This window comes from Parastagonospora nodorum, assembly GCF_000146915.1.
Source record: "Parastagonospora nodorum SN15 chromosome Unknown scaffold_10, whole genome shotgun sequence".
In the NCBI taxonomy this organism is placed as follows: domain Eukaryota; kingdom Fungi; phylum Ascomycota; class Dothideomycetes; order Pleosporales; family Phaeosphaeriaceae; genus Parastagonospora; species Parastagonospora nodorum.
Window position 1 is genome coordinate 1,127,920 of NW_001884558.1, and position 22,962 is coordinate 1,150,881.

General features: G+C 52.5%; 14 protein-coding genes across 14 annotated transcripts; 10 read left to right on the top strand and 4 right to left on the bottom strand.

Moving 5' to 3' along the window:
* Positions 1 to 621: 621 nt before the first annotated feature.
* On the top strand, positions 622 to 852 carry SNOG_07170 (hypothetical protein; the record flags this gene model as incomplete). The annotated part of the gene is made up of 2 exons (XM_001797470.1): positions 622 to 737; positions 801 to 852. 2 exons carry the CDS (start codon positions 622 to 624, stop codon positions 850 to 852), a joined length of 168 nt encoding a protein of 55 aa, XP_001797522.1.
* A 629-nt stretch (positions 853 to 1,481) lies between these two features.
* SNOG_07171 (hypothetical protein) lies at positions 1,482 to 1,672 on the bottom strand (the record flags this gene model as incomplete). Its single annotated transcript, XM_001797471.1, has 2 exons — positions 1,482 to 1,584; positions 1,632 to 1,672. 2 exons carry the CDS (start codon positions 1,670 to 1,672, stop codon positions 1,482 to 1,484), a joined length of 144 nt encoding a protein of 47 aa, XP_001797523.1.
* SNOG_20079 (hypothetical protein) lies at positions 1,599 to 2,056 on the top strand (the record flags this gene model as incomplete). The annotated part of the gene is made up of 2 exons (XM_001797472.1): positions 1,599 to 1,673; positions 1,808 to 2,056. The coding sequence occupies 2 exons, from the start codon at positions 1,599 to 1,601 to the stop codon at positions 2,054 to 2,056; spliced, it is 324 nt and encodes a 107-aa protein (XP_001797524.1).
* On the bottom strand, positions 1,685 to 2,727 carry SNOG_07172 (hypothetical protein; the record flags this gene model as incomplete). Its single annotated transcript, XM_001797473.1, has 2 exons — positions 1,685 to 1,906; positions 1,996 to 2,727. The coding sequence occupies 2 exons, from the start codon at positions 2,725 to 2,727 to the stop codon at positions 1,685 to 1,687; spliced, it is 954 nt and encodes a 317-aa protein (XP_001797525.1).
* A 909-nt stretch (positions 2,728 to 3,636) lies between these two features.
* Positions 3,637 to 5,796, bottom strand: SNOG_07173 (hypothetical protein; the record flags this gene model as incomplete). Its single annotated transcript, XM_001797474.1, has 3 exons — positions 3,637 to 4,996; positions 5,025 to 5,358; positions 5,544 to 5,796. The coding sequence occupies 3 exons, from the start codon at positions 5,794 to 5,796 to the stop codon at positions 3,637 to 3,639; spliced, it is 1,947 nt and encodes a 648-aa protein (XP_001797526.1).
* A 1,443-nt stretch (positions 5,797 to 7,239) lies between these two features.
* Positions 7,240 to 8,428, top strand: SNOG_07174 (hypothetical protein; the record flags this gene model as incomplete). Its single annotated transcript, XM_001797475.1, has 3 exons — positions 7,240 to 7,425; positions 7,472 to 7,689; positions 7,738 to 8,428. 3 exons carry the CDS (start codon positions 7,240 to 7,242, stop codon positions 8,426 to 8,428), a joined length of 1,095 nt encoding a protein of 364 aa, XP_001797527.1.
* A 444-nt stretch (positions 8,429 to 8,872) lies between these two features.
* On the top strand, positions 8,873 to 9,478 carry SNOG_07175 (hypothetical protein; the record flags this gene model as incomplete). The annotated part of the gene is made up of 3 exons (XM_001797476.1): positions 8,873 to 8,902; positions 8,938 to 9,331; positions 9,357 to 9,478. The coding sequence occupies 3 exons, from the start codon at positions 8,873 to 8,875 to the stop codon at positions 9,476 to 9,478; spliced, it is 546 nt and encodes a 181-aa protein (XP_001797528.1).
* A 1,035-nt stretch (positions 9,479 to 10,513) lies between these two features.
* SNOG_07176 (hypothetical protein) lies at positions 10,514 to 11,582 on the top strand (the record flags this gene model as incomplete). The annotated part of the gene is made up of 3 exons (XM_001797477.1): positions 10,514 to 11,057; positions 11,107 to 11,325; positions 11,428 to 11,582. The coding sequence occupies 3 exons, from the start codon at positions 10,514 to 10,516 to the stop codon at positions 11,580 to 11,582; spliced, it is 918 nt and encodes a 305-aa protein (XP_001797529.1).
* A 946-nt stretch (positions 11,583 to 12,528) lies between these two features.
* On the top strand, positions 12,529 to 13,614 carry SNOG_07177 (hypothetical protein; the record flags this gene model as incomplete). The annotated part of the gene is made up of 2 exons (XM_001797478.1): positions 12,529 to 12,786; positions 12,835 to 13,614. The coding sequence occupies 2 exons, from the start codon at positions 12,529 to 12,531 to the stop codon at positions 13,612 to 13,614; spliced, it is 1,038 nt and encodes a 345-aa protein (XP_001797530.1).
* A 261-nt stretch (positions 13,615 to 13,875) lies between these two features.
* Positions 13,876 to 15,812, top strand: SNOG_07178 (hypothetical protein; the record flags this gene model as incomplete). Its single annotated transcript, XM_001797479.1, has 2 exons — positions 13,876 to 14,606; positions 14,751 to 15,812. The coding sequence occupies exons 1-2, from the start codon at positions 14,094 to 14,096 to the stop codon at positions 15,810 to 15,812; spliced, it is 1,575 nt and encodes a 524-aa protein (XP_001797531.1). The 5' UTR covers positions 13,876 to 14,093.
* Positions 15,813 to 17,388: 1,576 nt separating this feature from the next.
* Positions 17,389 to 18,683, top strand: SNOG_07179 (hypothetical protein; the record flags this gene model as incomplete). The annotated part of the gene is made up of 2 exons (XM_001797480.1): positions 17,389 to 18,125; positions 18,308 to 18,683. The coding sequence occupies 2 exons, from the start codon at positions 17,389 to 17,391 to the stop codon at positions 18,681 to 18,683; spliced, it is 1,113 nt and encodes a 370-aa protein (XP_001797532.1).
* An 831-nt stretch (positions 18,684 to 19,514) lies between these two features.
* SNOG_07180 (hypothetical protein) lies at positions 19,515 to 20,444 on the top strand (the record flags this gene model as incomplete). Its single annotated transcript, XM_001797481.1, has 2 exons — positions 19,515 to 19,784; positions 19,839 to 20,444. 2 exons carry the CDS (start codon positions 19,515 to 19,517, stop codon positions 20,442 to 20,444), a joined length of 876 nt encoding a protein of 291 aa, XP_001797533.1.
* Positions 20,445 to 20,892: 448 nt separating this feature from the next.
* On the top strand, positions 20,893 to 21,750 carry SNOG_07181 (hypothetical protein; the record flags this gene model as incomplete). The annotated part of the gene is made up of 1 exon (XM_001797482.1): positions 20,893 to 21,750. The coding sequence occupies one exon, from the start codon at positions 20,893 to 20,895 to the stop codon at positions 21,748 to 21,750; it is 858 nt and encodes a 285-aa protein (XP_001797534.1).
* Positions 21,751 to 21,914: 164 nt separating this feature from the next.
* Positions 21,915 to 22,958, bottom strand: SNOG_07182 (hypothetical protein; the record flags this gene model as incomplete). The annotated part of the gene is made up of 1 exon (XM_001797483.1): positions 21,915 to 22,958. The coding sequence occupies one exon, from the start codon at positions 22,956 to 22,958 to the stop codon at positions 21,978 to 21,980; it is 981 nt and encodes a 326-aa protein (XP_001797535.1). The 3' UTR covers positions 21,915 to 21,977.
* Between the last annotated feature and the right edge of the window lie 4 nt (positions 22,959 to 22,962).

Here is a 22,962-nt window from a genome sequence, read left to right on the forward strand (position 1 = left end):
TTCGAGATATCCTAACATATCTACAGTTCCCAGTACCGCCAAATTGGCAAGCGACACTTTCTTTTTGCACTTTTTGGTGCCATGCTGTCAACCGATAACGATCTGTATTTTTTACGCCTGTCACTGCATACCTCCAAGGTTCCACTATCATCCTTTCCAAGTACGAGAGCAGTAGTGCGCCACTTTACAGTCGCCTAGCGCTATCTTATATTATACGATCCTGGGTGCACTCAGTGAACAAGCATTTCCTCAACTGGAGCTGACGCAAAACATGTGCCTCCCGTTCACGGTATCTTGTCCATGTCGAGGAGAGTGCAGTGCCAATGAAGAGCGATGGCAACCTAGGGAGTGCGCAGCCACGAGGCCGCCTACCAAACAGCCCTCCATTTGCATTCGTTGAAGACTTCAACACCCACTACTGGTGCGGTTTATGGCGATCTGCATGAAGAGTCGTCCCAGATAAGGCCACACGTCACTACACTTGCGTACTCACTTGTCGCCTTAGTACTGGCACTGTCACGATAGCCTGGCGAAAGCTTCATAGCTATGAGCGATGCAAAACGGTTTTACACCACGTGGAACAGCCTGTCATCTAAGGTCGTCCTTATATCCCCTTCCGCAATGAAGCGGGGCCTCGATGGCTCCGAACAGGATCTTGATGCCATCCTGAAGTCCCTGACGAAGGCACCGGATCACCAGTATGGAAGCTCGGCCCTGCCGATACTTTCTGTGATTACGTACGTGCTGGGACATGTTTGATCCTCCTACTTTTGTGGTTCGTCTCAGCTCACTACATGTAGTTTGTCTTATATCGGAGAATTTGTCGGCCGTGGATATCAGAAAAGCACTTGATTATCTCCTACTACTGCGTACACCGGGTGGCGTAACAGCTAATGTTTTCCCTTTCACCTGTAATAAGTGATGGCAGGATAGCAATAACGAAAGTTGTATATGTTTAACGCTCCTTTAGCCATCCTGAAAGATCTAATACGTCCCTGAAATTATTCAGGCTTTTATATTACAGAACATACAATCTCTGATTTGACAGCGCAGTCAGACGCAGTAGACAAAAAGTATTGCAGCGCCTGATGCATGTCTCCATAGTTCTGAATCCGCGCCTATTGTTTTCGATACCAATTTCTTCTCAATCCTCTCACTCCTCTTGGATAGCAAGATCGAGAGCGGTTGCGCCAGCAGATGTCGGTCGCTTAAGCAGTCCAGCTGCCCTTTTGGCCATACCATTTCCACACCTACATATGCTACGAGGTCGGCGAGATGATCTTGGAATTCATCATCTTAAAGCGTTTCCCAAAATTTCGACGCAACCAGTGTAGCCTTCAAAGGTAATGAGGCTTATCGTGCTATGTGTTTTTGCTCTCAACCAACATCGTGGGGCGCCTTGAAGAATTCCAGGCTATCGTATCTGCGTAAGAAAATTACGGTGCAACTTCGGCCTACCGTCGAAGATTCCTCTACACCTCTTACACATATGTCGGCGGTGTCTGCATCTCTTTCACACTCTTTTCGAAAACTCCACCACTCCACATTGAACCTTCGGTCATCTGACCCATGCCATACGTGCTACTACAATATGCGTCATGGAGGCCACTGTTAATTACCCAAAGATTCACGTCCGACAGACGCCATCGACCACTGTCGACAGCTTCGTCATGGTGGATTAGACTCAGGTGCAAACGGTTGAGACTATCCGAGCAACATTCTGCCCGACAGACAAGCCGCGTACCAAAGAAGAGGGCTTGAACGTGGCAACAACGATCCTGTCCCACCACGGACAGCTCCCCTCCAGTTTGAGCAGATCGTGGCCGGCACCGGGCACCCCAAGAAAGAGCAGCAGAAATGGTTCGGCACAGAGTCCAGCAGCTGGTACAAGCGCATTCAGACCCAGCTATTCTCTGAGTTATACGGGGAGAGCTCATTCCTGCAAGAGTATATGAGAAGCGAAGCCTCATCTGAGAACTATCACGTCGCCATCACCAACTGGGAGCTCGAGGCCAAGATACTTCGACTTGCTCGAGCCTTTCCCTCCGCGCTGTAGTACGGCTTTGTGTCTTTCGACCCATTGGTGAACGGCATGGTTCGAGGAATTCGAACAGGAAAGTCGAGACCATGTTCTTTGCAAATGCCCGCTTCTCTCATGGCACCATCGAAAGCTTCCTCCATCTTTGATACTGACTGTTCAAGAGATATGCACGGGTTTGCGTGCTCTGGCCAACAGGGCGGTGTGTGCGGACAGCACTTGCGCGCCTCTTGCAACACTGTGTCCACATCATCGAACTCGAGACGCCTCCGTACTTCATTTGCGCAGGTGGCCCTAGCCCGGTTCTGACGCTCAGTCTCTTTGTTGAAGTGTAATGGGGAGTCGCAAGCATTTTTATGACAGAGATGCGAGCGCTCCTTGTCGGAAAGCATCTCATCCCAATGGTCCTTGTCATATCCCTGGCCGCGACCGAGTGCAATTGCGTGTATAACTCCATACATCAGGATTAATTTCTCGATCCTCTTATGCTGCCTGCACCAGATTGGGAATCCTTTCTGCTGGCGCTTCTTGTCGGTGTCGTCGGCACTGGTGAAGAAGCACCCAAGCTGTTTCACATTGTCACTGATGTCAGGCGCCGCCTCCAGAGACCCCCCATGGCTGAAGATTAGGGATCTAGACGAGCAGCCGCTGCCGGCTGGCTCGCTCAATGGCGGCCTGCACGTCGACATCGTAGAATGCGTCGCCCGGATCAAACGATACTAGCACGACAAGTCAGTTTGATTTCACACAACGTTTGTACGTCATCAACTTGCCTTTGTTGCCGCGAAGAGCTTCAGTTGTTCCGGTTCAGACGCTGTCTTCACTGATGGCCGGGCCATGCCGCCACCACCTGGTATTTCACGAGATCGTTGATGAGCATCGCCCCTTGAACTCGGTGTTTTCCGAGGACCTTCTCCCTTCTGCTCAGATGTATTCGCACTGTTTCGCTTGTGACGGGTTGAGAAAGTTAGAGCTTAGAGGAAAGTGAAGCCGCAACAGATTGTGGTGGAGGGTTTATGTACTAGTGTATGTACTAGTGTGGAGACGATAAACAGAGGTGAATGAGTACAACTCAAGAGCCATTCACCACGAGTTCCTGCTGGAACCTTCTTAATTGCTGAAAAGACTAAGGTGAATGGCCGGAGCAGCTTCGCCAATTTGCTATACCTTTCTCAAGGGTGTGACTGATGCGACTTGCGGCAATACTAGGGTACAGTCTTGGTTTTTCACAGGCACAATCTTGTTGTACAAAGCAATCAGGGATCGATCATTGTCGATCTCGTGCTTTGCAATCCTGTGTGTCGATTGATGCACCTGAATAGGGCCTGTAGCACCAAAAGAACATCGCCTGTGCTGGCCAGGGATAGCGTAGTAAGGGTTGCGAGGGCGGCGGACTATGAGATTCAATCGCACAGGAAAGATGAATGGTGATGTAGTGATAATATGAAATTGTGAAGCGTTGGCTTACTATACATGCAAAAGACTATGGAAAGTATGGATGGAGGAACGTTACACTTCAGTGACACGTGCACTGGAAATTTCAATGAATAGGGTATATCTAAACGAACAGAGTAAACCTTGAGAACATACACTTCTACTCATACCCACGGCTGTCGAACACCAATATGCGCAGTCATTGGTTGCGCCACAGCTTCAACATCGGCAGACCTCTCGCTTCGCACTTCATCCTCCCGATCAAGACTGGCCTCCAGTTCCCGCTTCTGTCCCGCCAAAGTTCCAGTGATCAGAGCGGGTATGTACAATCCATACATGACCTGACCCTTCTCCTCTGCACGTGCAGGCTTGTCGTCTTTCGCCTTTTCTGCTGGCTTCCCGATCCATACATTGCCCAGCAAAACAGACGCAACAATCGAGAGGCCCACGAACGGAAGTACCGAGATCAAAGACCACATAACCGCTTTCGAAGCGGCGTTTTGTACCTCCATCTGCGTAGCCGCTGGCAAGCTGTTCAGGACAGCGAAACTCGGTGGTCCCGAGGAAGGAAGATTGAGTCCCTTCGTCCGCGATGCAATGTCCCGCAGTCCCGTGTTGAGTTTATTCGAAAACACAGCTCCCATCATCGAGATTCCAATCGTCTCACCAAGCGGCAGCATGAAGCTCAACAAACTCTGCATGCTCGGAATCCTTGTGCTCCAGATCCCCGCAGCGTGGAGGACAACAGGCATGAAGCGCAGACCCGTTCCCGCGCCCGATACGCCAAGGAAAACCTTGACCATAGTCGTATCCCTGATGGACACGGAATATGCGAGCAGAGAGAGACCCACGCCTTCGACAATCGATCCCCACAGTAGCGGGAAGAAGGTCTGGCGCGGCCAGACTCTGCACAGGAAACTCGCGAGGTAGACACCCACGCCGAGGCCGGGCGTGAAGTAGAGGAGTTGGGTACCGGCTTTGGACGGCGAGTAGCCCTCGGCGAGTTGCCAGTAGTATGAGATGAAGTAAAACGCGGAGACGAGTGAGATTCCGGCGCTGAAGTTGACGATCATGAGGAGGGATGTGTCTTTCTTCCTAAACAATGTGGATGGGATCATAGGAATCTGCTTGGGGAATATGCGAGCTACCACCCGGTCTGGACCCAGGAGGTATTCGTACACGAAGAAGCCAATGCAGAGAATTGCGCCGATGACCAAAGGTGCGACAGTTGCGGCGTCGCTCCAGGCATACGAGGTACCACCCCATTGTATAGCGAGAATGATGAGCCCAATGCCCAGGATGAACATGATCATGCCAGGCCAATCGATGATGCGGAGACCGCTGATGTATCCGAGTCGTCGAGATTCTCCCGCTTTAGCAGTCACGCGGCCTTGCACGAGCTCTTTGCGCATGAGGAGGAAGATCATGACCATTGCGAGGACGGCGACACCGACGGGTAATACAAAGACGTAACGCCAGCCGGCATCCGCGATGTATCCTCCGATAACTGGGCCAATCGCGTAACTAGACATAAAAGTCAGTTTCAGTGCACTCGACATGTGGATTGTTTGTGCCAACATACCTGACACCACTTATTAGCGAGATGATCGAATTATTCGTTGCCGTCTCCGCAAGCGTTGCACCATCGGATAATATGATGCGGCTCAAGCTCATGATGCCTGCAGATCCAAGGCCTTGCAGTGCCCGTCCGAGAAGAAGCATGCCCCATGATTGAGCAGTAGCGCAGAGCACGCTGCCGATTAGGATCCAGAACATCTCAAACTGGAGTGCAAAGTGGCGACCGTAGATATCTGCGAGTTGTCCTGAAGCTGGGACAAAGGTGGTGAAAGTAAGGGTATACGCGGCGACGATCCAGTTGAAGCTGCCTGAGAGGCGATCTGAATTTCTGGTCAGTACTTCATGTTCTATGCACTGTTAGGGACGATCGACTTACTAAAATGTGAAGAGATTAGAGGGATCGCGGGAGCAACGATAGTAACGTCGACTGCCGCAAGAAAATTTGGTAATGCGAGTCCAAGCATCAGTTTCCATTGGCGAACGTTCCTCCTACGTGCCTCCTCCTTGTGCCGTGCGTCCGTTTCATCGCTGAAGGCTTTGACATGACTGTTGCTATGCGTGGTGGTGTCACTCGTTCCATGTTCCAGCTCATGCCTGACAGAGGTCTGCTGTTGTTCCTGACCAACCGCAGCTTGTGGTATAAGGTAAGGTTCGACCATTTCAGTGTCCTTGGTATTGGGGATCGCATCTTTAGCTTTGCTCTCTCTAATCTTTCTGCGAACAAGTTTGAAAAGATAGAAAGCCATGATCGCTGAACGACGATGGCAAAGAAAGATCGCTCAGGATGAAGCAAGATAACACAATATCGAAGGGAAGTCGTCTATTGGAGATAGGCATCTGTGTATTGTAGGTGGAAGGCACAGCTTATATGTAACCACCTCGTTCGCTTGCGCAGAGGATTCCCGAATAAGACCTCATAGTGGAGACTGATTGTGAGGCTATACAGCCATACTTGAGGGTAGATCTGAGGCACAAAGCTCGTATAGCCAATCGCATCTATAGCCAGGACGCATGATGTCTGTCTGTGCCGCTGAGGACAACGGCAATCTCAAGGCTGAGCAGTATCAGACTATGCCTATCTGGGGCAGCTGTGCGCACCAATCGCAACCCATCATTTCGGCCCACCACAATACGCGGCGGCATACTTCTTGGTTGCCTTGCAGACTCGATAGGGCTAACTCTTCTTTTGTATGGCTTTCGTGATGTGGTCCTTCTCGCCTACGTCTCATCTGTCATTCATGTTTGATCGGTTTCTGCTGAGGACTCGAGCGTGCAATTTCGCAAAAACTCATTCAAAATCGATTTCTGCCAGAACCCTGCCGGCATGTCAAAGGTCAGGGAGGCTACGCATAGCTTCAGGCTTTGACTAGGGTAAGCTGCTTTGATCGGTGCTATTCTTGACAACGCGCAGCACTTCCCGTGGCGCATGTCACAGCACATTAGCTCACAGATAAGCATTGCGAAGCTTTCTCTATGCGCAATAGCGGCAGTGCTTGGGTGAAGACCCCTGATGGAGCTTGAACAGATTCTGTCGCCATTGATGAACTGTAAGCACTAGAGAGAGCTCTCCCGAATCGCGCAACTGATCGCTTACGCGACGATGATGACCTCGGGGCCATGTAGGTTACGCGAGGAGACACCCGTGCGGTGTGAGTCGAGGAAGAGAAACCGCATCGAAGAGTAGGCTATCGCTGTTCTCACGCTACTGCGGACTGCTGTGGTTGAGAGAAATTCGTCTCGAAATCCTCGTGTCTACAATCTCTGGGATGCCAGTTTGGATGCACTATTGTGCATGTGGGCCTCCTGCTTACGCATTGCATTAGCCCCCGGGGGCCCTACAACTCATGCTCAGCTTGCACTTCTTCTGAGCGGATTGCGGATTGCCGTGACAGTCAAGGGGTTGGCTCAAAAGACATGTGAAGTCGGTCAGTTCCCGCCGTGGAAACGGGTGTTCGGTTCAGACATTACATAGTAGGATTAGTATAGAAAGAGTGCAGGGAACAGAAAGATCGCGCCAGAGGTCCTTGCTAGAGGATCGTACTGGAAACGTAGGGCTGAAGGACGGCCCGGGGCCGAGGCTGCCAAGGTCATCAGCGAAAGGCAGTGACGCAACTTTGGAACTCGACGCGTGCTCACCAACATCGGGCAGCTTCCCCAGAGTCGCTCAACATCCCCAACAAACAACACAAATGAAGCCGTACATTGCAGTGCCGGCTATTGCAGGACTTGTGTACCGCGCTTGGTCGCATAAGTCCTTGACACCTGTCGGTATAATCACGGCAATTGTAGTGGCAGTAATCCATGCCATCCATCCATGGAGCGTGTTCTTTGCACTGCTAGCTGTGTTCTTCCTGGCTGGTAATGCGGCAACCAAGGTAGGTACCGAAACACTTTAGAGAAAACAGACTAACGCGATCCCAGGTCAAACATGACATCAAGGCGAAACTGACACAGTCCGCGAATGGTGCATCTGGTGGGGAGGGGTCGCGCAACCACGTCCAAGTCATCGCCAATTCCGGTGTTGCTTCGGTGCTCATACTGCTACATCTATGGCATTTGAAGAGGTCGGGAAGATATGATTACAGCAAGGATCTGTGCTGGGAACGTGAAAGTGATGCGCTGGTCGTGGGAATTGTTGCGTAAGTCAAGGGTAGTATCTTGCACGACACAGTGCTGACAGACTGCAGAAACTACGCTGCCGTAGCTGCCGACACCTTCTCCTCAGAGTTAGGCATTCTCTCGAAATCGAAACCCCGTCTTATAACCGCTCCATGGCGCATAGTACCACCAGGAACAAATGGTGGGGTGACAGCAGCTGGTCTGGGCGCCGGCTTACTCGGCGCTTTCATTCTCTCGGCAACGTCCACTCTCATCGTACCGTTCTGCAAAGACTGGGACTTTGCGGCCAAGGTCTCATACACTCTAGCCTTGACTGCAGCTGGGTTCAGTGGTACGATACTGGATTCGCTCCTCGGCGCGCTCTTCCAGGCCAGCGTTGTTGACGTACACTCCGGAAGAGTCGTGGAAGGCGAAGGCGGCAGGAAGGTCCTCGTACACAGCCACCCGCTCAACTACAAGAAGACTGCTGAGATAAGGAGTGGTGTCTCCAGCCACCAAGAAGGGAAAGCCGGCATCGCGAAGACTACCGGGGCTAGTGTTGGGGATTCGCTCCAAGCCACTCGTACGATGCAAAAGGCAGGAGCTAGCGGCAATGCAGTTGCTGATAGTCAGCATGAGAGTCGCAAAATTGAGGTTGGAAGCGATATTCTGGACAACAATGCCGTCAACATCCTCATGGCAGGTTTGGTCAGTGTGGGCGCCATGGTAGCTGCTTGCATAGTCTGGGACCTCCCTTTCTCGAGCATCATTCCTACATAGAAAGTAGTACTATGAGATATATATTGCTTCTTCTCTTGCATGTCACTGAAGATTGTCAACCATGAGGGCTATGACCGGGGCTTTGCTTTGATAGAAGTCCAGAGCCTGGAAAGTTTCCTATAGCTTCAGGTCATGATTTAGTCAGACCGTGAAGATATTCTAGTCATCGTCCCGTCGCTCTGATCGGGATGAAGTAATATTACCATGTTGACATGTGGGCGGCATAGCTTCCAGGTGCCAAGACCCATGGACGCTAACCTGCGCGTCACTTCCGCCTGGAGCTCCGCAATAGCTTCAACATCAACGCCCGCACCAGCAAAGCCTCAAGCACAAAGCCCCCCAGTCCAGCACGATCCACCTCCCCGATAGCGATCTCTCACTCCAGAGTCTGCAGCTGTCACCCCTACCCAAACGATCTAACGAACAATCCTCACATCTACCACCATGGTTCGTACATCTGGGCCGCATCCTCATGTAGCAAGCTCGATGGAGACTAATGTACACGACAGTCTCTCCGCATTGTCCCACAGAAAGCCCACGCTTCGCACGCCCAGCTCGAGACATCAGCGCCATCAGCACCTGGTGTTCACGACACACTCCGCTCGCGCCTCGGCCAAACCACCACAGTATCGGCTGGCCCTTCATCAAGCAAGCCTGTCGCTCTCCAATCAGCCCACCCGCTTGAGGCCCGCCTAGTTCAGTGGCGTGAAACTCAAGACCGCGTGAAGATGGAGATGCTCAGGCGACAGTTCGGCATCGCTGAGCCCGTTCGACGGGGCATGGAGCTCAAGATCACCGAGGCGGGTGAGTGGCGACCGGCTGCACTCGGTCGCTCAAGCAATGTGCACAAGGACATTCTTGAGGGCAGGGATACTGAGATTGGCTGGGAGGACGTGTTCACTGGTAAGTCATGGTTTGCTCTGGCAAGACAGAAGGGCATTTGTCTACTGTATGTGGCGGTTGGCTAATATTTTTCTTGTAGGCAACGAGCTCCGCGAAGCACCAGACTTCCACAGCGAGATGGAGGCGAAGCTGAGGATGAACTGGTAGAGTGTTCGGCTGTTAGCTGGGCTGAGGTAATGCTATGTTCCATCGCGGAGTCCGTCGAAGCTCCTGAGACACATGTTTGGCACCCGAATCGGATGTGGTACGAAAGGCCAATGTTTCCATAGGGGTGCGCACCGAGGCGGACGGGAAGGCAGGACACTTGAATACAATCACGACCCTTGATGAACCGTGGCGTATTTCACACTGCATGACCGCTTGGTGTTGCTTGGAATTTTTTCAAATTATGCAGCGTAGTAGCCCATTGTACGAGCCGTTCGAGGCCTTGTTAGTGGCAGCGGACGTCACGTGCTCACTGCAAGGAACTGACAGAACAGCCTACCAAAGTACAATTGACACATTCCTCGCTTGCAGCCAACAAGCGCGGATTGCACACGCAGCTAAGCAAAAGCAAACTGACATTGGGGCCGTCTCTTCCTCCACACCAGCAAACCTCGGAACCACGCCTCAACCGGTCTGGCCAGACTCATGTACATGCACGCAACGTATGTTCAGTACTAACCACCAATTATCGGCCGGGGAGCATGCAGGGGCAACCGTCCCTGGGTCACCAAACCCTGGCGCGTCTCGGCATAGGCAGTCAACAGGCGGGCGGACAGGCAGTAGGTATTTGAGGTGGTGAGCCGTTCGCATAGGGTGGACGACGACTCGCAGGTGGAATGCTTCGACAGGTTGGTCTCGGCTCGCCCGCCGACGTTGACGGCAATCGATTGCGTCGGCGTGTGGTGGAGCCAGCGGATCGCTCTTGCCGCGTTTGCGAGTTGCGGAGAACAAGGCGCGGTGCCACTTCCTCTTCCTGGTCGTGCACGGTTGCCCCTTCCGTCTATCCATGATCCAACTGCTGAGACATTCACTTGCACATCTCAACACAACATCGCGTCCCTGTTCTGTCGTCCCGCGCAGCACCCTCGCCGTCCTCCCTATTACTTGCACCCCCACGACATCAGTGCTACCCGCTCGCTGCGTACCCTCCAATCGTTATCGCCGCTTGCATCGTGAGAGCAGCTAAAGTCAGCCGGCATGGCTTCCACGGGCGCAACCCAACCACCCACAGCGGCGCAGAGCAGCCCGCAGCAGGCCGCTGTAGGAGCGCGGTCAGAGAACACCGCGGAAGAGTTATCGTCGAGCCCAGTGGAGATGAGGACATTACCACCGTCCGACGCTGTGCCGGCCTCCACGACCATGGCTGCGCCAGCTTCAGCAGAGACCAGCACCTCAGCCGCCCCAGCAGAGATTACAGTTCCCCACACGACCGAGTCGATCACGGCACAACCATCGCAAACGGCTGTCGCATCGTCCGCGAAGCCTGCGCCTCCCACCGCCTTAAATCGCGCAGAGACAGAGGCCATTGGACCCTCGACCGATACGCCTGCCGCTGTCCCGGACGCCTCGAATGGCCCAGTAGTAGTGATAATGCTGCTCCTGCCATCGACAGGAGCCAGGCATCCATATAAGATTGATGAGAAATACCTCAAGAAGCGCGGTGTCGACGTTGCGGACATGGACCCATACAACATCGATGTATACACCCTAAAGGAGCTGATATGGCGGGACTGGCGGGAAGGTACGTTCAGCGCATTCACATTTCTGTTCATTTCGTGCCCCTTCGTCAGCCCAGCATGTTGCATTCGCAGCCTCGTTCATGGCAGGGCTTATCCCAGTCCGTGCAAGTCAATACAACGCTTCTACGGTCATGGGCGCAGTCACGCCAGATTTGGGTTTGAGCACGGCTAACACGACATGTACAGAATGGGAGCCTCGGCCAACATCACCGAGCTCGATACGACTGATTCACTTTGGGCGCATGCTGGACGACAAGGCACCACTGAAAGGTACGAATGCTCTCCACAATGACGCTGTATTCTAGTCCTCGCCGGAAAGACTGCAGCGTTTGATTACCCCGCCAGCACTTGTTCAATACTAACAGTGTCTAGACTGCCGCTTCCAGACCGAGAATCCCAACGTTGTTCACATGACAGTCAAGCCGCAGGAAGTGGTGGACGATGAAGATGCCAAGACTGGTAAAGGCGCCAGCAGAAGAGACGGAGAGGACGAGCCCACAGCAGGCTGCCGCTGTGTCATACTATAAGGCTCTTGCAGATTGTGCTGATGTGTCTTTTCGCAGACTGTTCGTGCCCATGTCCTGATGTAAAGACAGCCTCGATGATCGTAGCGATCTCTTTTCCATGCTTTTATTGGCGTCGAGTGTCCAAGATCGATACGACCCTTCGTCAGCATCTCATTGATCTACACATTTCGCATTGCTGGAGTTTGGACAGTACCATGCACACGCCCGGCCTCACTTGTCACGCTCCGTTCGCTGCGCGTTTGGCGGATTTACGCCAAGTTGTCGTCACAGAGACTCTCGATCGCCTTGTCCAGATCGCTCTCTTTTGTGCATAGGAGTTTGTGTGTTGGGCGCTTTATTGGTGCATCGAAGGGATTCTCAATGTCTGCTCATTATTTTCTTGTACAACTATGCGGGCTTCGGAGGGGGTGCATATATTGCTGGGCTAGAGGGCTCTGGAAATAGATAATGAGGCATCATTTGTTGGTGTCTATGCTTTAGTCGTCCCTCGTCCATACTTGACATGTGTGCAATGACCCTAAGTATCAGCCAAGGCAGGTCTGGTCGTCCATAGGTTCGTCACATGTTCGTTGTTCTGCCATAATGTGGCTAGTAAAGCTAAGACCCCTGTCGATTTGAGCTACCCTTGGATGCCGTCATCTCTCGCGATCGTTCACATCACCAAACCGCGACAATCAGAAAACGTCGTCGTGTCGCGCCACCACGACATCGACACACTACTACGCTCAAAGGACGATTGCGCACCCCAGAAAAAGCCATGGTGCTGGAAAATGTGAACGAGATGTCCCCGGACAGCTTCACCGACAACCCTTCTCCCGACCAGACCGATCCATATGCATCCTCTTCACCCTCTTCGTCCTCCGGGGTACGATTCGATGCCACTAGTCTGCCCCAACCTTTGCCGGTAATAGGGACCTTCATGGGATTTTCCGACCGGGCCGTTCGCATGAAAACCGAGATAACACTCAAGTTTGCTGAGCGCAAACTGGGTCGCAACCTATACTCGGACGAGGCACAGGCCCTTGCCTTTCACATATATCAGCTCGAGCAAACAAAAAGCTATTTCGCAGCCACTGGAGCAGCTGCAGGCGCATACCGTGCATATGCCACAATGGCCACGAATCGGTACCCATTCTACCAGCCCAAGGCAGAGTCGATTGATCCGACCAAGTTTGGGTTCATAAGAGGGCCCATGGCTCCAATGGTACGCCACGCCTGGAGGTTTTCCTTGTATTTGCTTGTGGCGGGGCAGATGGGTTCCATCATTGGGCAGTTGATCGCCCAGCCGCTTGCTGCAGTGAACACTTCAAAAGACCCCAAGCTCGAGCAGTTTGGCAACGAGCTGAAAGCAGCGACCGTTGCAGAGCAATCGAAAACAGCAGTACAAGCACGTGAAATTCAGGAAAGGAAGAGGGAGTTCGAGCGACAGACAAAGGACCGAAATGGCATGGGTCCGTCGCCGCAGGGCGCATGGGGCAAGCAGCAGCCACCCGCACGTCCCAGTGAAGATGACATGAGCCCCACGGCTGGCAACGAGGTGTGGGGAACGCAGCCATCTGCATCTGGATCATGGGATAGTTTCTCATCACAAGCGGACCAATCTACACCGCAACAATCTCAAGGACCACCATCCAGTGAAGCATGGAACCGTCGCGCACCACCAACTAGAGCACCACCCGCATCATCTTCGCCCTTTGACGATGACGCCTCTCCTACAGGCGGCATGTTCCAGGATGAGGTGAACAATGGTTCGGCCCAGCAACAGTCTCGACCCGGTGAATCAACCTGGGATCGGCTCCGCCGCGGCGCTGCGCCAGCCCCAGGTCAAAGGCCAGTGCAGCAGCCGCGACGACAAGAACCTGAGCGGCGGGAGCAGAGAGAGGGATCGACCTTGGGCGATTCGTTCACGTTCGTTGAGGGCGAAGAGGAGAGGAAGCAGTCCAGAGAGCGAGCTCAACGCGAATTTGATGAGAGACTCGAGCGCGAACGTCAAGGTAGAGACTTCTCTGAAGATCAGGGTAAAAGATGGTAATCTAGCTGCGGGCCAAAATGCGTTCTGGTCAGAATAGCCTGCCGATATACTGCTTCTTTCTGTCCTAGTACTGGACAGCTGCATTTCTACTTGTATATAGGTATTACAGAAGTACGTACCACATGTCTTCAAACATCAGCTTGCTGACTCATCGTGGAAGAGTGTCTAGTACCAGAGTTGACATCGGGTCCCCGAACCAAAAAATCATATATCCACTAGTGAATAGCTTTTGTCAAGACCTCTACCACGGCTCACCGTAGCACTCACTGAGGCCTGTAATAACTTTCAAACAAGGGCTATGCTTCTCTCACCATGATCAACTCGCCTTCACCTTGTGTTTCTCCAACTGCTTCACTGATCACGGCTCGTTAGCGTGCACTAACGCCCACGGCTTGTTTTACTTACCTTTCTATTTGAAAAGCCTTCTCCCCTACAATACCGTCAGCAGGGCCAGAGCCGGCTTCGATATACACAACTGTATGAGGAACATGGCTACCATAGACCAATTATCCGACCTGTTTACCATCTTCAAGGAAGAGCCTGCGACAACACAGCAGCCTGCGTCTACGGATATCAGCTTCGAATTTCCAAGGCGCGAAGGCTATGAGCGCAAACTATCCAGGCCGATGATGGCTATGAGGGCTCGGTATGCAAGTGCCAGGACGAGCATGCCCCATCAAAGCACGACTATGGATCCTACCAACCCAGCCACTGGACCAAATGCAGAGCCTACCTTGGATCCCTCAAAGTCTGGAGAAGGAAAAGGAAAAGCCCCGCAGAAGCATACAGGCTCTGACTCAGGAACTCACGGCTCTTCGACACCGTCCGCAACACCGGCATCATCGGCAAGCTCCAGCAGCCCGTCTGATCTTCTGGAACACTATTATCGCGCCGATCTCGGTTGGGGTTCGGGTATTGCAGAGTGCATGAGTGAGTTCAAGAATCATTTCACTGATATTGGAGCCCCTCTGCCTGAACCTGATTTCACCGCGGTGAGCACGAGCGAGCCTGCCTCTATATCACCCTCCCTCTCACGGGCTCCTGCTTCCTGGAACAACCACAGCCCCCGCCAGCTCCAATCATCACCATCTCAACTACCCAATCACACGGCATACCGAGATATCACGTCGCGACAGGCCGCGCTTGAGTTCCTCGAAGAATACCGCGAGGACCAGAGGATGTCAGGATTTGTTATCACCTACCTGCGCAAGTTCTTCGCCACGACGGAAGATTTCGACAAGTTGGAGAAGGTCCCCAAGTTCGGAAAGTTCCTCGAACTCCCTCTTGAGCTGCGCAAGCGCATCTACGAGATAGCCCTGTGCACAGGTAAAGAGATCCATCCCATCCTATGCGACCGCCAGCGCAACGGTAGCATCAAGTTTCACGACGAAAACGGACACTCCCGCAAGAACCCAAACCACAACGCAGTCTCCAAGCTCCTCGGCGTGACCCGGACCTCGAAGCAGCTCCGCGAAGAATCCCTGCCATGCTTCTACTCCGCCAACACCATCACTGATACCAAAGATGTGACCACCTACTTCGCATACCTCTCGCACCTCAACCGCTTCCACATGATCCGGCATGTGCGTCTCACCATCCCACTCCTCACCGAGCGATGGGCAGCCCAGCTCCTCGTGCAAATGAACACATATGTCAAAGACGTCGAGAAATACGACACCAAGCATGCAACAAGCGGTACCAAGTTCACTCGCACATATCTCGTCAACCACCCGCGCTACATTGCCGGCGGCCTGGATTCCATGAATCTCTTCATCGTCCTGCGCATGCTAACCTCCACCTACCCCTCCAACACCGACGGCTACACATCTTCCCTCACCCTGCCCGTCCCGTCCATCGCGTCCTTCACCACCTACCAGTGCCTCCGCTACTTCCCACTCGTATGCCACGGCCTCGGCATGCACGTGCGCTATCTCGAGGGCCACGAAGTGGTGCAGAACAAAGTGCGCAACATCACTATCGACTGGCAGCAGAAGTTCCAGAAGAAAGGGTTTGGCGCGGGCGAGGAGGGTAAGGTCGATGTGGATGTGCGCAAGCGCACGCTGGAGATGTTTCCAGATGTGGATGGGAGGGAGTTCCGGGTGAATAATACGCAGTATTATCGCACGAACTGTGATGGAGAGACGCTGGAGTGGTGGAAGGTGCAGCATCATGGGGAGGGGAGTGGGGTTGTGGAGTGAGGAGGTGCAGGTGGCCAAGGCTTGGTGGATTGACGGGGTCGAAAGGATTCCTGGCTAGATGGAATGGGAGCTCAGTATCGCTCTGACATGATGGCGACTAGTAGCACATAATAGCCCTGTAGCGTCGATGTATATGTACATCTGGCACCGCTCTTGAACAATTATAAAACATAGGATATGAACTGCTTGAAATCAATGCACATGAGTCCGCCTGTCAATACTAAACCTTGTCACACCAGGTGCCGGCAAAATCCTTGCGCGCCTTGAGGTGACAAGGTAGCCTGGATATGTTTAAAGATTCCTAATTGAGTAGCTAAGGCAAGATAGATTACAGTACTAGATATATTGAGGCTTCTTTATAAACTTCTTAGTGCGCGTCTAACGACCATTAGAGTACTTCGCGCATGTGTAGAGCGGACACGAAATTTGCTGTTGCTTAATGAAGATGGTGATTCAAAAGACTTGAGTCTAGGCTAAAGCATGCGCATAGTGTCTCAGCCGCATAGACTGGCCACGGAGCGCATTCGCGAAAAGCGAGTCGGCTACATCAGAAATGCCTAGGTAAGCCATTTTGCGGGGGTGGAGCACGTCGATCCTGGCGCCTGGGGAATGTTAGTAGTCCTCGTAGTGCAGTGACATCATTCGTCTACTACAAACTACCTCGGTGCGCCGATTTACCCCATCCTATAGCAGCATGCATTGCAATCGGGGTCGAACTCGTGCTTCTCAGGGCCGCTGGATCGTCCTGGTTCACTCTGGTTGATCCTTCATACTTCAGCTTCTCGTTACAAGACAAACTTGATCACTGTGGGTTTTACAAAGTATGGCATGTAAGTTCGAATCGAACAAGACGACTCGAGAAAACAATCCTGACACGACCAGTACCCATTCTCGCGGGAGTAGCTGGCGCATCCACCTTAGCTGCCTATCTCAACGCCAAATTCCACCTCGCGCACGATTACAAAAACGCACGAGGCGGCCTGACGCCACCGCAAGATGTCGTCGAGTTTATTGGGGACCGTGTGGCTCGCAAGCGCCTTCTCAACTACCATGTCTTTGAAGACCATGCGCTGCGCAATTTTCCGGACCAGACGTTTCTGATGTTCGAGGGGAAAAGTTGGACGTACAAGGAGTTCTTTGTGTGCATTACGCGGGTGGGCAATTGGCTGATGAATGACTTGGGCATTAAAGTTGATGAGGTGGTCGCCATTAATGGAGGGAATAGCCCGGAGTATTTGATGCTCTGGTTTGGTCTGGATGCGATTGGTGCGGTGCCGAGTTTTGTCAATTGGCAACTCACAGGAGCTGGGCTGGTTCATTGTGCCAAGGTGAGCAACACAGTTCCGGACTACCTTTCAAATGAGCTGAGGAAGCTAACGGCGTCCAGTTGTGTGACTCGAGATATCTCATTACCGACACTGATGTGAAGGACAACGTTGAGCCTTGCCGGAAAGAGCTCGAGGATTTGAGCATCAAGATCGAATACTACGACCCCTCCTCTATCGCATCGCTTTGCAATACCACTTCTATACCGAGTTCGCGCCATGAGTCTATCAACATTGGATCTATCCGAAGCATGATGTACACCTCGGGTACAACGGGATTGCCAAAAGCTGTCGTCATGGGCACGAGTCGTGAGCTTCTCCTCGGGTATCAGATTGCCGGATATCTCAACCTAAAGCCTGGAGATCGAATGTACACATGCATGCCGCTGTACCATGGTGCAGCACACGGTCTATGCACAGTGCCATGTGTCTTTGCAGGAGCTACCATCGTGTTGAGTAGGAAGTTCTCACACAAGACTTTCTGGCCGGAGGTAGCTGCATCGGAAGCAAACATCATCCAATACGTCGGAGAGCTGTGTCGGTATCTTCTGAACGGGCCGAAGAATCCTTACGAGCGGAAACACAAAGTCCAAATGGCATGGGGCAACGGCATGCGACCAGATGTCTGGGAGCCGTTCCGCGAGCGGTTCAACATTCCCGTGATCAATGAACTATACGCCGCCACTGATGGAATGGGCACAACCTTCAACGCAAATGCTGGGCCATTTACTGCCCATGCGGTTGGTCTTCGAGGACTGCTGTGGAACTGGAGGTTCAATGATCTGGAGGTCAGAGTCAAGATGGATGTCGATACAGAGGACATCATGCGGGATGAGAAGGGTTTTGCTATCCGGTGTGGCGTGAATGAACCAGGTCAAGTCCTACACCGCATCACGCCAGAGAGGTTACCGAACACGCCGAGCTACTTCAAGAACGAAGAAGCGACTGAGAAGAGACGCATATACAATGTGTTTGAGAAGGGCGACATGTATGTGTTTGACATGAAGTACAATGAGTGCAAGCTAATGTGAAACTCAGGTGGTTTAAATCTGGCGATATGATGCGACAAGACAAGGACGGTCGTGTTCTTCTTCGTGGACCAGGCTCGGCGATACATTCCGCTGGAAGTCTGAAAATGTATCAACAAACGAAGTTGCCGATATGATGGAGTAAGTACCCTCAAATCGCAGAGACAAACGTATACGGTGTCTCCGTCCCTGGCTATGACGGCCGCGCAGGCGCCGCATCAATAGTCATGGCAGACGGCGTCACCGAATCGAGCTTCAACTTCCAGGGCCTGGCTGCGCATGCGAGAGCCGTACTGCCAGGATATGCTGTGCCGCTGTTTTTGAGAGTGACGCCGGCGCTGGAATACACCGGCACACTGAAGATTCAGAAGGGCAGATTGAAGCGCGAGGGCATAGATCCAGATCTGATAACTGGCGAAGATAAGATGTACTGGTTGCCTCCGACAAGTGACCAGTATCTACCTTTTACCCGGAAGGATTGGGAAGGGATCAAGAGCAAGAGTGTGAGGTTGACTTGAACAGTGGACGCAGAGCTGTAGAGAAATAGCATACAATGAATCTCTATTTTTGCATTTTGCACTGAAGCATGCCATGATAATAGCAAAGAAGAGCGACGTTATCGGTTAATTTAAATGGCCTCGGAATCCGAGACCTGTGAGACTGAGCGCATAACTTCCCGATTAGGCAATCTGACAATAACTGTCGATTGCAGCGTCGGTGACCGAGGTACGGTTTATTAGACTTTCGCCGAAAATCAGATGAACCTGATTAGATAAGGATTGTTTGTGAAAGGGCTTCGGCGTGTCGCAATACTTCCAAGGTTTGATGCCATGGTTTCACTAGGTAACAGCACACCCATTGACCACTGCGACTGTGATCGCCAGAAGGTGAAGGCAAAGCGCACACCTGAAAGTGTTGCGAGAAAGTGTTCAGCGCGGTAGCATTCACTGAAGTTCGTGACGTCTGTTATCACTGAATGCATCTCAGCGCATGTGATTGCTGACCGCCAGCTCAACATACTACCAAGCGGCGATCAAATTCCTGCCCGCCTTTACCTAATAGGAAGGAATGAAAAGGTAGCCTGTATGCCTTCAAACATCTCTATAGAGGGGTTTAGAATATCTTGCAACTGCGTATATATTCAGGCTCTCTTATCAGCTCATGGTCTTGCAGGTGCAGAGCGGTTACGAGTTCCGACTCAGTTTGGGTCGGGAGTACTTTCAGCCGCGCTAGTGGCGATCAATTACTCAGCCCTACGACTTGCGCGGGTCGCAACACTAAACCTCCACACTCACCTTCCACGACCGCCAACCTTCCCACGAACCCAGAAAATCCCATAAACCGCAACGATGCCCAAGGCCGAAGTAGGCAGCACAAAATGGGTAGGAAACCAGATGAAGAGTCGGGGTTTGCAGCGCTTGCGCTGGTGGTGCGAGCCGTGCCAGAAGCAGTGTCGCGACGCCAACGGCTTCAAATGTCACGTCCAGTCGGAGGCACATGTACGGCAGATGGCTGTCGTCGGTGAAGACCCGCGGAAATACATTGCGAACTTCAGCACCGATTTCCAGCGCGACTTTGTCTGTTTGCTGCGGACAGCTCATGGAGAGAAATGGATCAGCGTACGTCTTACGTTAACTAACACTTAACTCTACTGAAACTAATCTTAACGTTAGGCCAATAAGTTCTACAATGAGTACATTCGCGACAAGGAGCATGTCCACATGAACGCCACAAAGTGGAGTAGCTTGACGGAGTTCACGAAGCATCTCGGAAGGGAAGGCATATGCCATGTCAAGGAGGACGAGAAGGACGGCTTGATGATTGCGTGGAGGGACACAAGCGCTGCAGCAGTCAAGCGGAAAGAGGAGATCGCCGAGCTCGAGGCGGCAGAAGCAAGGAGTGGCGCTGGTGAGGACAAGATGCTGAAGAAGATGGCGAAGCGTGCACAAGAAGAAGCCGAGGTGAAGAAGGCTATCGAGGCGAAGCGCGCTGCAGCTACGGCAGCTATGGCGCAAAAGGAGAATACCACACCACCCACCGAGGGTGGCTCATCAACCGAGGACAAGAAAGTTGACTCGCCAGTCGATGATATGGTAGGAGTAAAGAAGGATAGCGAAGAGCCAAAGGCAGAACCTGCGCCTGTTAAGTTGAGCTTTGGGATGAAAGCCAAGGTTCCGCCACCGAATAAGGCAGGACTCGGGCAAATGAAGAGCCAGAGCATCTTCAAGCGGAAGAAGGATGACCTGGAGCAGAAGCCAGGCAAGAAGGTTAAGCTCTGAAGAGCGGACACGAAGATACCCAGATTTTAGTTGCATAGCGAGGCGTTCACTGCATTATTGGGAATTTACGGCAGGGCCGGTACATCGGTACCCAATCGTTGACGTAGGTCGGTTCAGACCAGAGGTATGAGATGGATACAAAAATGTATAATGTACATAACGTCCATCTTCAATCAGTGATCTGCTCTAACACATGTTCTCTTGAACCTGATCGCCTTGGACACGTATTTGTGCTAACGAGACCAAACGAATCAATCGTGATGACATGAACTGACAGGAAAGTATTGAGTTTGAGGACCATTTTATCATCTCATAAACGTCAAGGCTGTTTACAGACGTAGAACATCCGAAGTTAACAAGGTTCTGGCCGCGGCCGGCGCTAGTGTGTCTTGGCAGCTACCAGCATTTCTAGAGAACGACCTCATTGAGCAACACTCCCCAACCCAACATGGCCGACAAAACAGAAGCGCAAGATGACTCGAAGAAGATGCCGGAGCCAGAGATAGCGCCTGTTGTAGGCGAATCCGTGCCCGAAACCGAAGATGTCAAACCTGCCCCAGCAGACCCGAAAGCTGCTCTCGCCGCGCGCATGGCACGATTCAAAGCACTCCAATCACAAAAAGAGTCTGGTCGCAAGGCCACCGAGAAGGAAGTTCGCGACGCCGAAGACCGCTCTGCGCGGCTCGCCCAGATCTCGAAGCTGCAGGACGCGCACGACAAAGCCTCGTACAAGCTTCTCAAATCCGAAGACCCCGACTTCGAGCGCAAGCGAAATTGGGACTACACAGTCGAGGAAAGCGAGAGTTGGGACAAGCGCATGGCGAAAAAGGCACGCAGTAGAGATAATGTAGCATTCGCAGACTACACCAAGGAAGCGAACAAGGTCTACAAGCGCCAAATCAAGCAGATGGACAAGGTCGATCTCGACAGCTACGCCGCGCAGAAAGCAGAGAAACTGCAACGACAAGTACAGTCTGGCCTGCTTCAGCTCATCGAATCTCCCGAAGGCGACTTGTACACGGTCAACCCTCTCAACAACCAGATCAACACGCCGGCCGAAGAGGGCTACTCACACGACCACAAGCCGAGTCAAGAGGCCATCGATAAACTGGTCGGGGATCTGGACAAGGGTGAGAGAGCGAGGTTGAAGGCGAGGGCAGCGAGGGGCATTAGAGATGAGAATGACGCGGGCGACGTGACGTACATCAACCAGAAGAACAAGCAGTTCAACGACAAGTTGACGAGGTTCTACAATAAGTACACGACGGAGATTCGGGAGAGTTTTGAGAGGGGCACGGCGATATAAGTTCACCAAGTGTAGGAGAAATGGTTGTTAGGAGTGGTTATACCCTGGTTTAGCATGGCACTTGGTAAGGCTGGCGTTGTGGAGTTGACTTGTCGAGCGCATCACACTGTGGAACATGAAAAGCGTGGAAAATGCAAGCCTACAATAGGAACGTTGCGATTGCATATGCAATACGGAACTTGAATTGAACTTTGGTATCTCTGGTATCAAATCTCGCCTCACGCCTCTCACATCATACTACTCAACACCCTATTCACATCCTGCCCAGGCTCAGGTTTCTTTGCGCCCTTGGACGTAACACCATGCTGCACAAACTCTCTCCTCGGCTTCTTGACCTTCTTCTCCACGACCTGCTCAGCCGCCTTCATCCCCTCCCCATCATCCCCTCTATCCTCCTTCTCCTTCTTCTTCGCCTCAATCCCCTGGATCATCTTGCCCATCTCCAGATTCTCCAGGAATGCCTTATTCTCCGACTTCCCTCTCGAAATCTCCACGCGCATGCGCGCCGCACGCTCCGCGTTCTCATTTTGAATTGTCTCCACGAGATGGTTCCACTTGATGCCGCTCAAGTACTTGATATTCCAGACCTCATCGTGCCACCTGCCGCGCTTCTTACCGCCCATTGTTTGTGCATTAAGATTGTCCGCAACGAATTTCGCGTCGCGCTTGTGCAGGAACTCGACCCAGCCGTCGAGGAATAGTTTGCGCCGCGTGCCGCCGCCGCGCAGACGTTGTGTCCGTGACGCTGCGGGCTCAGGTGTGAGGAAGATTTTGCCGACGGCGCCGTACGGTGTGAGGAGGGAGCGGAGGACGGTGGGTTTCATGAATGGCGGGACGCGCGAGAGGTATATGACGCCGGACTTGTCTTTCTTGGGTGCTACTGGTTTACCGAGTTTTGTGGTCTGGAGCTTGAGATTTGAGGGGAGGCCGGCGGCGAGTTTTTCGAGGTGTGCGAGTTCAGCAGTTTTGGGTATGTCGTCGGTCGCGTCTTCGTCGTCTTCGTCGTCTTCGTCGTCTTCCTTGTCGTCTTGATCAACGTCTTCCTCCTGGTCTTCTGCGTCTTCTTCGTCTTCAGAGTCATGATCGCGCTTTTGTCGCTTGGCAGACGGGAGCATGCGCGCCCTGCTCTCTTCTTCTGAGTCGTAGCCTCTTTCATCATCGTCGCTCTCTGCGGCATCGAGCCATTCATTCCGCTTGCGCGTCGCCATGTCG